The 15,067-nt window shown below is 37.5% G+C and overlaps 1 protein-coding gene across 6 annotated transcripts in view; it reads left to right on the top strand.

Moving 5' to 3' along the window:
* The window catches only part of LOC129243138 (uncharacterized), a 48,982-nt gene extending 34,589 nt beyond the window's left edge, over positions 1–14,393 (top strand). For 5 of the 6 annotated variants that reach the window (XM_054880294.1, XM_054880296.1, XM_054880297.1 and 2 more), the window contains exons 3-11: positions 554–1,461; positions 1,527–3,054; positions 3,114–3,297; positions 7,045–7,432; positions 7,511–7,790; positions 7,878–8,078; positions 8,158–8,329; positions 12,212–12,487; positions 12,559–14,393. In XM_054880294.1, the coding sequence (XP_054736269.1) occupies positions 621–1,461; positions 1,527–3,054; positions 3,114–3,297; positions 7,045–7,432; positions 7,511–7,790; positions 7,878–8,078; positions 8,158–8,329; positions 12,212–12,487; positions 12,559–12,858 (4,170 nt within the window). In that variant the 5' untranslated portion in view covers positions 554–620 and the 3' untranslated portion in view covers positions 12,859–14,393. Of the gene's footprint in view, positions 1–553; positions 1,462–1,526; positions 3,055–3,113; positions 3,298–7,044; positions 7,433–7,510; positions 7,791–7,877; positions 8,079–8,157; positions 8,330–8,392; positions 9,063–12,211; positions 12,488–12,558 lie in introns of those variants that run through there. The other variant, XM_054880299.1, reaches the window with a different exon arrangement.
* Positions 14,394–15,067: the final 674 nt, after the last annotated feature.

A 15,067-nucleotide genomic window follows, 5' to 3' on the forward strand; every position in this document is an offset into this window, starting at 1 on the left:
GCCGGATATTTGCTCATTTATTAGTAGTTTTGCCAAGGTGTTTTCGTAAGCGTTAAAGAGCAGTACTGAGAGAGGGGACCCTTGTGGAATGCCGTTTTTAATTTTTGTGGTATTTGATAGAAATCCATATACTTTGACAGTGATTCTTCTGTATGTGAGAAAGGAATGTACGAGCTTCAGCATTGTTTTTGGTACGTCCCATTCACATATATATGTATATGTATTTTTGGACAAAGCTGCTCCATCATGTCGTAATCTGAATAAAACAACAACAATTTTATTTACCCATTTCAACATAGACAATTCATTAAATTCTCAAACATTTCTTTTCTATTATTAGTACAAGCAATAGTACATAAGCATTTATGGTTCAATTGTAACTCTTGAGTTTAGAAAAAATATTAAATATAGTATATTTGATTTAAGTAATCCCAAAATATCAATGACGTCGGTGTTGAAAATCATTTATTAATCGTCCTCATTTGTATCTCTATTATCTTTTAGTAACGCCTCTAAACATTATGTTAATATTTTCCCGTTCATTATTTTCCAGGTAAAATGTTTCAATAAATCTTCAGCTTTGCTTAATCGCAACGTTCACTCGCCATAATAAGTGCAACATGTCCGCCATATTATATCCTCAGGACTCTGAGCAGCAACACCAACAAGCACATGAGCTCGAACTAGATAAAAACACATTGAAAGAAAGTTTGTGCAGCGATATTTGCGAGCAGTCAAGTTGCTTAAACGATGGGTCTGCAGTTAGCCTACAATTACCGCCAAGTATTCCAAGTACACCTAGTACTGATAGACACATAAATAATTCCTTAAATATAACTACTTCCACTTCTGCGCAATTCGATAATGACTGCTGCGACGATCTCTTGAATAGAAAAATGGCAGATTTAGAGTTGAATGAATGTGACGGCAGTCAATGTGGAGGCGGAAGTGATAGTGGCCTTGACACAGCGACTACAAAGTCTGCAATGACTGTGGTAGCTGGCAGTGATGACAATATAAACAGCAACAGTAATGGCAGTAGCAGCGCCACCAAAAGCACTTCATTGCAACGTGCGTTGAGCAGTAATAGCGGCGGCTATGCCAGCAGCTCGGGTGGCCTGGATGACGCTACTAATCGAATGACGGCCATGGCAATGGAGAGTACTACAGCAAGTCAAAGCGTATATATATCTGGCAACTCTAGTTTGCTTAGCTGCTGCTCGGAAGCCGTAAGTGCTGAGTTGGCGATAAGTACCACCACTAACGGTGCTGTGTCCTCAGCCACCCAAAGCTTTGAGTGTTATAGTGAAAATAACAGTGAAAGCTCATCGATGCTGGGTAGCAATACTGTTGCAACAACACCTGTCCACCGTTCGAACAGTGTTAAAAGTAAAGTGCGTGTATTCGATACTCGCCGCGGTGGCTTTGCAACACCAGCCTCGCGAAGTATGCGTGAGCGAGGTAAGTGTGTTAAAACTTACATATACTTGTGAACTGCTGCTAAATTCTGATTGATTTTTGTTTAGATTGTACCAGCACACCGATGACCACAAGCTCGACTTCTACTGGCGGCCATTTACAAACGGGTAGTGCGACCACACCGCGTGTCCGCCCTGTTGGTGTGAAACGCACATCCTCTTTGTCGCGTCACGTACCTGCAACAGCTGCGACATCAACGCAGCGTCAAATTGACAAGCAACAGTTGGCCTATGGAGCAACCAATTATAACAGTAAGACTTTAATGGAGACACCAAATTCTTCGTTGCGTTCCACTGCGGCGCGCGCTACAAAACCGCAAAAGCCAGATTCCTTGCCTAACACACTCAGCCGTACTCAGTCCATGAGCATGCAACGTCTGGTGCAGCGCACACCATCATTAAGTAGAGCGCGTACACCCTGTACGCCCTCAGAAGACGGCCGTTGGCCCGGCAATGCGCGTACCTCTGGTATTGGGGCTGGTGCGGCCAAGCGTGGCGTATCTGTGACGCCTGATTTGATGTCACTAAAAATGCGTTCCTCAAATATGATGGCATCGATGGAGGTGAGATCCATGAACTCGAACGCCACTGCTAACCCTTATAGCACTCTACCGCGCCGACGCAAACAAAAGTCCGTTGAAGACCTGACGGCGGCTCATGAGTCGCGCAGCAGTTCAATAACACGCGATGTGCGTATGACTTCGTCAGTAATGGTCGCCACGCGAAGGAGTCTAGTCAGCGCATTTGGCACAACTGCACCCAAAAGCAATCAAACGCGTTCACTCATACAGGCGCGAAAATCACCAGCGCAGCCACCCAAGACACGTATATATCATGAGACCAGCGTTCAGACGGCACTCACTAGCGACGATCTGGAAAATTTATTTGCTGGACGTACCCTAGCGACGCGGGCTATAGATGCCGTCGATCAGCAAGAACAGACAACACAGACTGATATGCGCGACGCTGAATTGGAGCGATTACGGGACGAAGTGCGTCAATTAGCGCAGCGTGAGCATGATCTTAGCACCAAGCTGCAACATGAACGTGAAGAGAAGTTAGCTATGCAGCGTGAATTACATTTAAATACAGAACGTGTAATGGGTATGCTGGAAATGGCGCGAATAGCAGGTCGTAGATGTGGCCCTCCTGGCGGCAGCGTTAGTGGAATAAGTCTGGACGGTGACGCTACTACACCCACGTCCGATGAAGGTAGCGGAAGTGGGCACGATAGTCTACTAATGTTAGAATCACAAATACAAATGAGCGGTCATGAGCTAATCGAACGACAACACGAGATCGGACAGTTGCGTCAGTTATGCCGCACGTTACAACTTGAAATGGAACGTTCACTAGTAGCACAGGAATGTTTGCTACAAGAAAAGGCCGCCATAGAGCAAGAGTCGAGTGAGTTGCAAGACTTTTTGCAGCACGAAAAATCAGCATTGTGTGATGCATTAAAAGAATTGGAGAACGAACATCAAGCTTGTAAGAAACAAATGGCGGGACGTGAAGAAGAGGTGAAGGTTTTGCGCGACGAGTGCCGCCATTTAGTTCGGCTTAATGAACAGCGAAGGTGAGGTAGCATTAGATAAGGCAAATTTGAATAATTCATTTGGAATTTGATTGTTTAAGGCAAGAGAATCGAATGCTACAATCCAAATATGCAGCCCTAGAAAATAAATCCAAGGAAATGATGATGCAGCAAAACTATTCGGTTTCAGGCGCCTCTGCTGCATTGTCGGGCCTACATTCGCGTTTGGACAGTTTAGTTGATCAATTGGTCTCTACTTACAACATAACCGAACACGACCTGGAGGTAAGATGTCTTGGTGTTTTATTTTCAAATAAGATCTTAAATATTTATCGGAACTACGTAGATTTTTTATTTTTCGTTTGTGATTCCACGTTCTTTATTATATGAATTCCTCAAAAGAAGAGCCAAAATAACTTGTTTCAAAAGATTCCCTTTAAATGTACTACCAACTAACTTTCCTAGTATAAAAGTGACCAGCTCGAACAAAATTAACCCTTTTAAGAGAATACAAAATATTATATTAATTTATGGAAAAATTTATGAAAATTGAGTAAACATTGTAAACTCTATTGAAATTCAATTTCAATATACAGGATGGTTCATGTAGTGGTTTCTTCTTAAACGTTAAAAGAAATAACAAAACTAAATTTTTTCGGTATATTATTGATTTATTTGAAAGAGCAAACATCCCCATTATACAATTTAATTAACACGTTGAGTGCGACCCCGGACCCTGGGAACCGGCGCTGACCTTTCCCTGTAGCCGGCTCCGATTGCTGGAGACCGCCGTTACACTTTTCGTGAGGCCAACAGTATTAAAGTTAAAAGATAAATGCAACCCTAATGAATGTAGTCAAATATACTTGTAATAACCTTTATTTAAGCCTTCTAAACAAGATTGTAGCTGGGATTTACATATGTAACAAAATGTAACACTTTTTTTTAATTTTTGGCTTTCTTAGACCCAAGTAATCTTGAATTTTCACCATAACAACTAGAACCGTATTTCCGAACTTTATGGACGTCTCCTTCCTTTTTCTGTAATTTATGAACCATTTTTCCTTTTCGAAGTGCAATTTGTTCATCTATTCGCTGCGTCAGTCCATTTACCAATTGTTTCCGACATTCCGTAACTGATATTTCTTGTTCGGTGAAAGAGTTACAGTAATTGATCGCTGATAATATTGATGGATTGTGGCATGGAAACCAAACGGCCGTTTAGGTCCATACTTTCCATTCTGGCCATACAATTTTTTTATTATGTCTGTTGCTTTCACCCTTGACCGAAATTGTGTTTCCTGCAGAATTTTCAAAGGGAAACAGGCCAATGATGTCATCATCCAAAATCCGTATAAAATTGAAATTCTAATGATGCCATTAATATGACACAAAAAACCGCCGTATCTGAATGAGTTTTTGTCTGACTACCATTCGGAGTACGTATGTTCGAATCTGCGTGCATGAAACACCAAAATGAAGAAAAATTTTATTCTAATAGCGGTCGCCCCTAGGCTGGCAATGGCAAACGCCCGAGTGTATTTCTGTCATGAAAATATCTGCCGTCTGTAGTCGGCTTAAAGCTATAAGTCCCTTCATTTGTGGAAAAACATAAAGGTGCATGCCGCAAATAGGAGGAGGAGCTCGACCAAACAGCTAACTGAAGTGTACGCGCCAATTATTTATTTCTTGGTTTTATGACACAAAAAGCCCTTTTACTTTAAACATACCATAGAAACAATTTGCTCTGCCAATGAAAATTAGAGAAGATGCTCAGCATATACCTTTATAAATTAACTGGTTGTAAAATTAAGATTTTATACTGAGAAAGTAAAATAAAGTAGGCTTCCATATTTTGCACGGAATCAAAGTTACCGACTTCCAATAACATACTAGCGCCATATATCATATCATAATGTTGATATAAAAATGCAAATCTTAAAATAATTCGAAATTTAGGTAAAATATTTCTGTTTGTTTCCAAATGCTCTCTTCCTAAAAAGGAGAAGATGCTTGGCGATGCTCTACAAGATGACCAATGACAATTAATTGCAGGGGTGGGTTGAGTTTGCTATGCTTATATTCTTATAGCTGTATATCGTTTAAATTTATCGCCATATTAGTAACTGCAGTTAGTGTAAGCTCATCATGGGAATTTTGTTGCATGATCATTTTTAGTCGCTATACATACATAACTGCTAATAGTTTAGCTCGCTACGTAGCATTTCGCAGCATTATAGAAATATCAGTTAGCATTCGTATACTAGGGCGGGCCAATTTCTATGGATTATAAAGCTCATATGAATGACAAGTAAAAAAAAAAGTTGGCGATTCTGAGCTAGAATAAATTATAGTTTGAGGATTTTAAAATTACTTACGTGAAATAAATTTAGATTTATATTTATATAAATTAAATTTTGAATACTTCAATATAGCCTATATATATCCGATCTTAACTGCTGTTAAGAATTCTGTTATGGTTAGGTTAGCCACCGATATAGCGGTTGTAAGTGCTCAGCACTTAGTCAGCTTCACTTCAGCTTCAGAAGTCAGCTATTCTTTCTTGTTAGTTTATACAGAAATTTGTCATACTTAAAGGCGGGAGCTATATGGAAGTACAAAACACTTAAATTGATAGTTTGTTTTCAAATTCCTGCCAAATGTATAAATTGTATGAAAAGCTACTTGTTAGCTTCCACTAGAGCAATAATGGTTTCGTATTCTATACCTTTTTAACCCTTTGTTAGCACACAGCTCTGTCCAGAGCGTTTTCGACTTTGGGCGTAAATTTAACGTATTTCTAGTATAGCCAGCGTCTTGAACTTTCAGGTAACTTCCTAAAACTTAATTTTCTATCGATTTATGGATATAACTTTTAAAAATAATTCCTCGAACAGGACGAATAAAAGGACTTAAAAAGTTACACCTTCGGTTGCGCACCTCGGTCTGGCTGGACACCTACATATGTATTTACATGCGTTTGTATGGTGATAAGTGGCAAATGGGCCACCATTTATAGATTTGGTCGAAGGCAAAACATGTATAAGAGATTTTTGAATGCTGCTGCCATACTGGATTCTCGCATACAATGCAATAGAAATGAGTTTTTCGACGAAACTGTTCGCCTCCTTGTAGACAAAGACGACAATCTGTCTTCGCTGTGAGTGTATCGGCTCCGGTTAGTTGGTTGACTACAATACTCCCAGGGATAGTAATTAGTTTGTTGAAAAATGATTCCATAGCCAAACGAGTAGTGAATTGAGAAATAACGGCTGGATTATTCAAACGATTTTTGATGTTTGCAAGGACCAATGGGACCCATCAACTTCCTTGCAAATACTCGTACAAAACGTTGCATTAGTTGTCACCATACGATCCAGCCATTACACCAGAAATGAAAAATAACAATTCTCGCCCAGTACTTTCGTCTAGAAAACTTTGCTTCAACTAGCAGCTATGTACCAAAAAGAATAGAATGGTTATATACCTGCGATACTTAAACATAAATTATAAATGTGGCGCAAATGCCACATATTTCTATACAAATGCATGTAAATACATAGGGGTCTGGCCAGACTCGGGTGCCCAACCGAAGGTTTTAAGAAAGGTGTCCAACTTAGGGTTAATACATAAAGTTCTTCATGACCCTCAGACCCTTGAACCCTGCTCTACGAGCTTTGATACAACAACAATTGCATGAGAATTAGGACTCTTAAATGCGATGCGTAATTGTAATATAGTTAAGCGTAAAATGCACTCAAAGCTCGGTAGAAATGTGCGCTTTATTCTTAGTTTCGGGGCTTGACTTTCGGTTCTACAAATTATGCATATTGGTTTCTGCTTCAGCATGATACGACGAGTATTTTGTGCCATATGATTCCGTAATCAGAAAATCAACCCGTCCTACTATACTCTCATAAATTGATTGACATGATTTCTATGAACTAATATTTCATCTCATTTGCTCGATGTTAAACTAAACTCCAACAATGTGAGTATTCTAATAACTAAATTTTACTTCGATTTCGCTAGGACATCGGATTCCAGCCCGAAGCTCAACAAATTCACAGTAATGCATTGGAGACGCGATCAGCTCAAAATGTGGACGACTGCCATGGTCGATCATCGTCAAACGCTACTGCAAATGGACTGGAATTGTGCACACATCCCCAACAATTTTTGCAACAGCCGAGTGATGGCTCTTTGTCGCCGCAAAGAAATCAATCATTCATCGCTGCCGTCATTAGTGCCATACGCAATGCAACTACTCCGTCTAGTAAAAAACTGTTGGCGCGAAATGGTAAACGCATTATTATCGACAACGCTGGTGAACGTGAACCGAATGGTCAGAGTTTAAATAAAAACAACAACAATACCAACTATAACAAATATAATGGCGATGCGCAGAATGGAGAAGGTGGTGAGTGTAGATCATTAAAATAAAAAATAAAATCACCCTATTGTCAAAAAAAACTAAACTTTTTTTGTCTTCCATCAGATGACTCCGATTCCACTGAAATGCTCGATTCGGAAACTGAACCCTGCCTAATGATGGATAACGTGCTCGAAGATGTGACTATGCCGGATTCACATTCACACAATATGGTATCTTCATGTACCGGCATTGTTTCCCAATTGGAAATACCATCGGAACTTGTTAATCCAGCTTCTGGCGATGAGTCATTACATAACTTGTCGCAGGCTATAGTAAATCGACAGCAGATGGAATTGCAGATCAGCACTATGCAAAGTGTGCAGAAAGCGTCGTTGCAGCTAAAGTGAGTGAAATTGACGAAACGTAACAATACCGCCAAATATTTAAAATTTGTTTGTGCTAAATTTATTTGCTTTCGTAATTTATGCAGTCAATGTGAGCATGATAATTCAGACGAAGTTAGCTGCCACGATTCGGTTGCTGAGATGCCGTCCCTAATAGAGTATTGCACGGCCCAAGCAGTTGTTGATCAGGTGATAGAGGTTGATAGTTTGGTTACAAAGTTGCTCAAAGTCCTACGCCTTATTCAAATGGATAACGACAGTTGCATACAGCAACTTATTGTTGATAAGTGAGTAATTTAAAGTGAATAAGCAGCAAATATTGGTCAAAAAACTAATTTTATTTTTTTGTTTTTTTTTTTCTTTCAGAAATAAGTTACAGGAAAATAAAGAGGATATGCTTGAAAAGTTAAAAGATCTACAAGATGTTAATATCAAGCTGCAAGACGAGCTAATGGATGCCACACAAGAGTTGCTCTTAAAGAACAACGATCTGTCGAACACGAAAGCGGAAATGCAGCGACACCGCAACGAAATCGACGTAAGATTTTGAAGTAACGTTAAAATACTATCATCGATTGATCAATGTTTTTTTTCGCATTAGAATTGAGTTACTTTTGCACAAGCATTTATTTTCGTTGTAGAACTCACCGAAACTGGGAGACTTCTATTTATACATACATACATACATATATACATATTTACAAACTTAGTCGCATGTACGCTACTATTAGTTAACGCACTGTCCTTGCTATACATTTGTAGTTACTTTGGTCTCAAATTCATTTTTATAATTCGAGTATTAATTTTCCTAAGCGATATCCGAAAACGAAACGATAAAGAAAATAAAATCAAAACGATTTCGACAGACTTATTAGTAGAATCTAGGGAATGACAATTATATTTTTCGTATTTATTTATGCAAGAACATACATTTATACATTTTTATATTGATTTTCGAGATGAATGGAAACAAGAACAACATTTTTTATTACTTTTTTCATTACTGGACAAACTGACTATTATTATATTGTGTTTTAATGCACTAAAACGCTGTACGTGTGTACCAAATAATGATTTACGTATACATTTTCTTATTGCTTGCACTTTACAATTTGTATTTTCGCTGTTTGGGAGATAAATTGTAATATTATTATTTCTGTCTCAATTTTGTTTTGTATTTATGTATTGAACATTTCTTACGATTATGTATACTTTAATTAAAAATTTAAAACATAAATAAAATCAGTGTTAGTGGAAACCACTTTAAGTTACTTACATTTGTTTTTATTCTTTTTACTTTAACAAATACACCAAATTGCATGGATACTAGTATAGGTGAAAATTGTTATTTCTAATTACCAACTTGTTTCTTTTTGTTGGTCAGAAAAAGAATTTTCTATTAAATTTCAATTCAACTCTAGCGTAAAGTGGAAGAATATTTTAAAACTCGATTTGAAAGTACATATGTATGTTATTTGCTTTTGTATTCCTAAAGAAAAAAGTGCGTGTAGCAAAGTACACATAACAAAAGTGAAACTTTCAAGGCAGACAAAGACAGAGGGAGAGACCCGAGAAAGAACGAGGGAGAGAGAGAGAGAGAGAAAGAATATATATCTAAATAAATTCACAACATTTGCAGAGAATAAAAATATACAAAACTTACAAAAAAACGGAGAAGGGTCGACCGGTGTATACCAATAAATCCGACGCCGGAATGGATAGCACTTTATAGTACGCACAAGCACTAGCCAGGAAACGGTAATAAGCGCCAAAAAGTAGGCACCAAAAAACTGGGACCAAAAAACGTCCCAAACAGTAGGCACCAAGGAAATATAACGCCAAAAAGTAGGCACCAAAAATATATTTCCTAGAAGTTTGCACCAACAAACAAGCGCCAAAAAGTAGGCAGTCTTATTTCTCACTAGAAATTAGCAACCGCAAGGAAAAATTCAGGAAAAATACCCTAATACGTATCTAAGATATATATAAAGTATAGCTCTCTCTCTCTCTTTTTCCTCTATGTTATACCTTTTTTCTCACTCGCGGAACGAAATTGCCTAAAACGTTGTATGGCCTTGAAATTTTACTCTCCGATCTCGCTCGTCCATCGACGCCTAAGAAGTTTCGCTTCAAAAATTCACATCGTGTTCTATAAATGCACCGAAATATTTACACCCACGCTACTATTTCATTCTTGTAGACGTTTCTGATGCTAATATTTCTAGCACCAATGCAAAATTTTTTAAATTTTAAAACCTTTAATCTCGTGGTTAGGACTTCAGAGTTTACTTAGATTCGCAAAAGGCGCAGACTTATTACAAGATGTCTACCATAGAGAAAAGTAAAGGTCCAGGACCAATAGGTCTATGCGATGGCTTTCAACCAGTCAGATCTTCTTCTTCTAAGTTGGCGCGATAACCGCTTACGCGATTTTGGCTGAGTTTAGAAAAGCGCACCAGTCATTTCTTCCTCGTGCTAACCGACGCCAGTTGGACACACCAAGTGAAGCCAAGTACTTTTCCACCTGATCTTTCCAACGCATAGGAGACCTTCCTCTGTTATCATCAGCTGGTAACGCATCGAATACTTTCGGAGCCGGAGCATTTGTATCCATTTGGAATCTGAATCTTTATTTGCTGCACTATGTCTATGTCGTAAAGCTCATTCAGCTCATCGTTCCATCGCTTGCGGTACTCGCCGTTACTAACGTACAAAGGTCCAAAAATCTTCCGCATAATCTTTCTCTCAAACACTTCAAGGGACGCCTCATCGAATATTGTCATCGAACCTTACTACTCAATTGCCTGCTTGGTCAAAAGTAGCACTTGTTGGTAAGATAGATTCTCCGTTGGATTTCAAGGCTGACATTGTTATCGATGTTAATGCTGGTTCCTAAATAAACGAAGTTTTTTACAACCTCGAAATTATAACTGTCAACAGTGACGTGGGTGCCGATAAGCGAGTGCGCCGACTGTTTGTTTGAAGACAGGAGGTACTTTGTTTTGTCCTCGTTCACCACCAGACCCATTCGCTTTGTCTCTTTACCCAGTTTGGAAAATTCAGAACTAACTGCGCAGTTGTTAAAGGCCAATGATGTCAATATGAACGGCATACGCCAACAATTGTACGCTAATATAAAATATTGTGCCGAGCGATTAAGTTCTGCGGCTCACACGATCTTCTCCAGCGTCAGGTTAAAAAAGTCACACGACAGCGAGTCACCTTATCTGAAACCTTGTTCGGTATCAAACGGCTGGGAGAGGTCCTTTCCAATTTTGACGAAGCTACTGGTGGAGCAATGTCATTTTGCATAGCGGTATTAGTTTTGCAAGGATACCAAGTTGACTTTGACTTTGTTTAGAAATTTTACAATTGTTATTTATTCTTTCAAAGCTAATTTGTACATTTGAAAGTAATATCATAGGCAAATTATGCTCACATTTTTTTCCAATTCTCGAAATTGTTGCTAAACTCGATTTCTAAAATGGTATTCAGTTCACGCAGCGATGTGCAAAGCAAAGAAGAGCAGGTGTCGAAAATGTTGATTTTTGGCTCCTGGGTATTCCATTTCCTAAACCTCAAAACTAATGAAAAATTAAATAACTCAAAATTACAATTAACGTAGTCTTGTAGAGCAGAAAGAGTTCTATCGAATGAATACTTACCCTTTACCAAACAACAAACAAATCGTTGTAAAATAAATGAAAATATAAAAACGGTATGAACTTATTCCCCAACTAAATACATCCTGGTTGGGCAGGCATTCCAAGGTAATTTAATAACTATGAAGATACACAGCTAATAGATACCCTTTGGGTTGATCCTAGAATAAACCCGCACGCGCTTTCCACTCTTCGTATAGGTCTGCGGACATAAATACTTATTCAAAATAATGTTTAATTTTTTTCACAAAATATTGCTTTCTTTTCATTAATTAAGCAAACGTTTAAAATAATATTGTATCTTACTTCGCTAAGTAGGTGTATGCTTATAAATAAATTGACAATTTGTTTTTTCTTAATTTTTAAGCTTTTCCTAGTTCACCAAATACATATTTCACAGGTTCGAATCATCTCATGAAGATCATTAATGTTATTTTACTTTTTCACTTATCCCTAACATGATGCCACATCTCATAATCCTTCATCAACCGTCATCATCAATATTATAATTTTTCTTCTCAAACTAAAAAAAAAAAAATTAAAAAAAATTTCGCGCCGCTAAAGCGAAAAATGTTAAATTTTTGTTAATATCATACATGCATACATAATATACACACTTACATATCACGAAAAAATAAATATTCTCCAACAATATATACTCACATAAATTCACACATATATAAATCAACTGCACTTTTGAATTGGCTAATTGCAAATTCAAATTGAATTCCCTCAAAACATATAATGCCAACCGATAGCGTCTAACGCAGGACATTTGCAATTTGAGCACGCTCTGCAGCAATTACAAGAAACTCTCACCGACCGTTGAGTTTTCGCCCTTGCAACAACAACTGCTTTGCCCCACCCAATCACCAATAAACAACATTGCTGGCGAAGAGGACGGCACACATGAACGAGTAGCAGAAAACGATGCGGATAGCATTTTGAATTTGCTGAAAATGTGGCAGACAGAGGGCCAATTCAAGCATTTTAAAATCCATAACTTTCTCAGTACGATTATAAAAACTCAAGAGGTAAGACTTCGGAACTTATAATATTTAAACCCTTTAATTAAATACAAAAATATCTGCTATTGTTAATGCAGAGTATGTTAGAGCAAAAGCAGGACAACAACAATAATGAACGGCTACGTATATACGCCAATCAATTGGAGAATGTATTGTCGGTACTGCAAGCATTGGAGCAATCGACGATAAATTATCCGGATTTGCAAAAGCTACGCTATGACATTGAGATAGTTAAGACGAATGCAAATTGGGCAAATATAATTGCGGATCGCGCTGATGTGAAGAGCAATAATGAAATGCTGTCGACAGCTGACTGTAATACCAACAACGGGGATGTAAATGCCAATGCGGCAATTGGAGAGAAGGAAGTCAATTGATATATTACCTAATAGCTTAACACATTGGAATACGATGAATGCAATAGGAACTAGAAACAGTCAAATAATGTTGTCTAGATGAGACTACAGAAAGAGAAATTCGCGCCACGCCATCCAAAAAAATGTCCATTTACATTTATTAACTACTTAGCATAACTTTGATTATTGCAAATTAGAAATTAAGTTGTGTAGTGCTGGGATGCTAAATAAGCCAATAGTTCTGGTAGCTTAAATTCAAATTGTAGTCGAAAATTGTTTGCTTGACTTCTTCAAGAAGTTTCAATAGTTGTTTAGAGCAAATATGAACAAGCGAATTTACGTACATATTTATGAGTATTTTCGAGGAACTGAAATATTGTGAAATACTGTTATTGAAAAGTGGGAAACTGATGAAATGCAATTTTTTTCTATATCGAAAAACAACAAAATTAAAAAAGAAAAGAAAATGTAAAATCTGTTTCTCAGGCTTTTAAAATTATTCTAAAAAGTTGTTAGTTTTGACTTTGCACCGAAATATGTACATAAGTATATTCCGTGAACAAGTTTCTATGAACTTTCTCAAAACTCTAAAATATTGTGTTACCAGTATTCACCAAAGTTTCAAAGAGTACAGCTTTTACTAGAGAAATTAGTTGGTATCAAAAAGATCAAATAAACTGAAAATTTCCTCGAATCCGTTCGTTATAGGTAATACACAATAATTATAATAAAGCGTAATATCGCAAAAAACAACAAAATTGCCAGTAATCGAAAAATGAGATTTTAGTGCATGAGAAACGTTTCATCACAATTCTTCTTCAATGGACTAATGTTTTTGTTTTTACCAAAAACTACTAAAATATTGGGTATCAATCAGTTTCAAATACGGTGAGCCTACAACTCTACGAGTATGTACTTATTACGCCTTCCTTGGAGTTCATTTCACCGATTCACTTCGCTAAGGAGATATTTTTCACTGATTCGCTGCACGTATTTGTATATAACTCAAAAAGTTATGGGAATCCCAACATGAAACTTGCATAGATTACTGAGCTAGTCTAAGTTTTATTAAAAAAAGTAGTAAACAATTCTGTACAATTGTTCATAATTAGCAAAAAAATGTGTCCCAAAAAATTTCCAGCAAAAAATGTTAATTATTTTCTCAAATATTTCAAATTGATATCTCTGTCATAAATTTTGCGAAGTTACTTACATTTGGTACAAATTATGAGTCCAAAAAAGAAATATGATCCAAGTAAAATTTTGAAAAACGGGCATTGACGGCTCCACCGCATTTACATAGATCCGACCTAAATATTGAGATCCGATAAAAGCCATACCCACTTAGTATATGTTAAGACTAAATTTCCGTCCGTCCGTCTGTTGTTACAAGCAATAACTCAAGGAAAAGTTCAGATATTTTTGTGAAACTCGGCGAGTACATTGCCCCTGACACAAGATGAGTTTCTATGGAGATTTACGAAATGGGCCAATAAATACGCCTAGTGTCCGTATAACGACAATTTTTAGCTACTGAAAAGTTTTAAGCTAATGAAAATTGCCTAACTTTATATGCCCGTGCATATTTTAATAAAACGTAATTTTTAGAATAACAAAAACTCATGGGCAATGAAGAATAAAAGAATTTTTTCTAATATTCCATGGCCAAAATAAATTTTAATTATTTATAAATTGGCGGCCGCCATAGCCGAATGGGTTGGTACGTGACTACCATTAGGAATTCAGAGAGAACGTAGGGTCGAATCTCGGTGAAACATCAAAATTGAAGACAAAGTCTTTTCTAATAGCGGTCACCCCTCGACAGGCATGACAAGCCTCCGAGTGTATTTCTGCCATGAAAAAGCTCCTCATAAAAAATATCTGCCGTTCGGAGTCGGCTTGAAACTGTAGGTCCCTGCATATGTGGAACAACATCAAGAGGCACACCACAAATAGGAGGAAGAGCTCGGCCAACACACAAAAAGAGGGTGTACGCGCCAATTATAGATATATATTTATAAAAATGCACGGGTATATGAATTGCAGTACTGACGAATTAAGTACTCTCTTACTTGTTTAATAGACACTTTAGTTGCTTGAACAGCCGAAATAATTAAAATATTCATTCTTGAGAATCCAAGAATCCTGCACCAGGAATATCCCATTTTTACCAGCCTAGTAACGGGCTTGAAGAATTTGTTTCCCCTTTAACTTAAATGGCCTGTCCTTT

The sequence above is a fragment of the Anastrepha obliqua genome, chromosome 3 (genome assembly GCF_027943255.1).
Source record: "Anastrepha obliqua isolate idAnaObli1 chromosome 3, idAnaObli1_1.0, whole genome shotgun sequence".
In the NCBI taxonomy this organism is placed as follows: Eukaryota; Metazoa; Arthropoda; class Insecta; order Diptera; family Tephritidae; genus Anastrepha; species Anastrepha obliqua.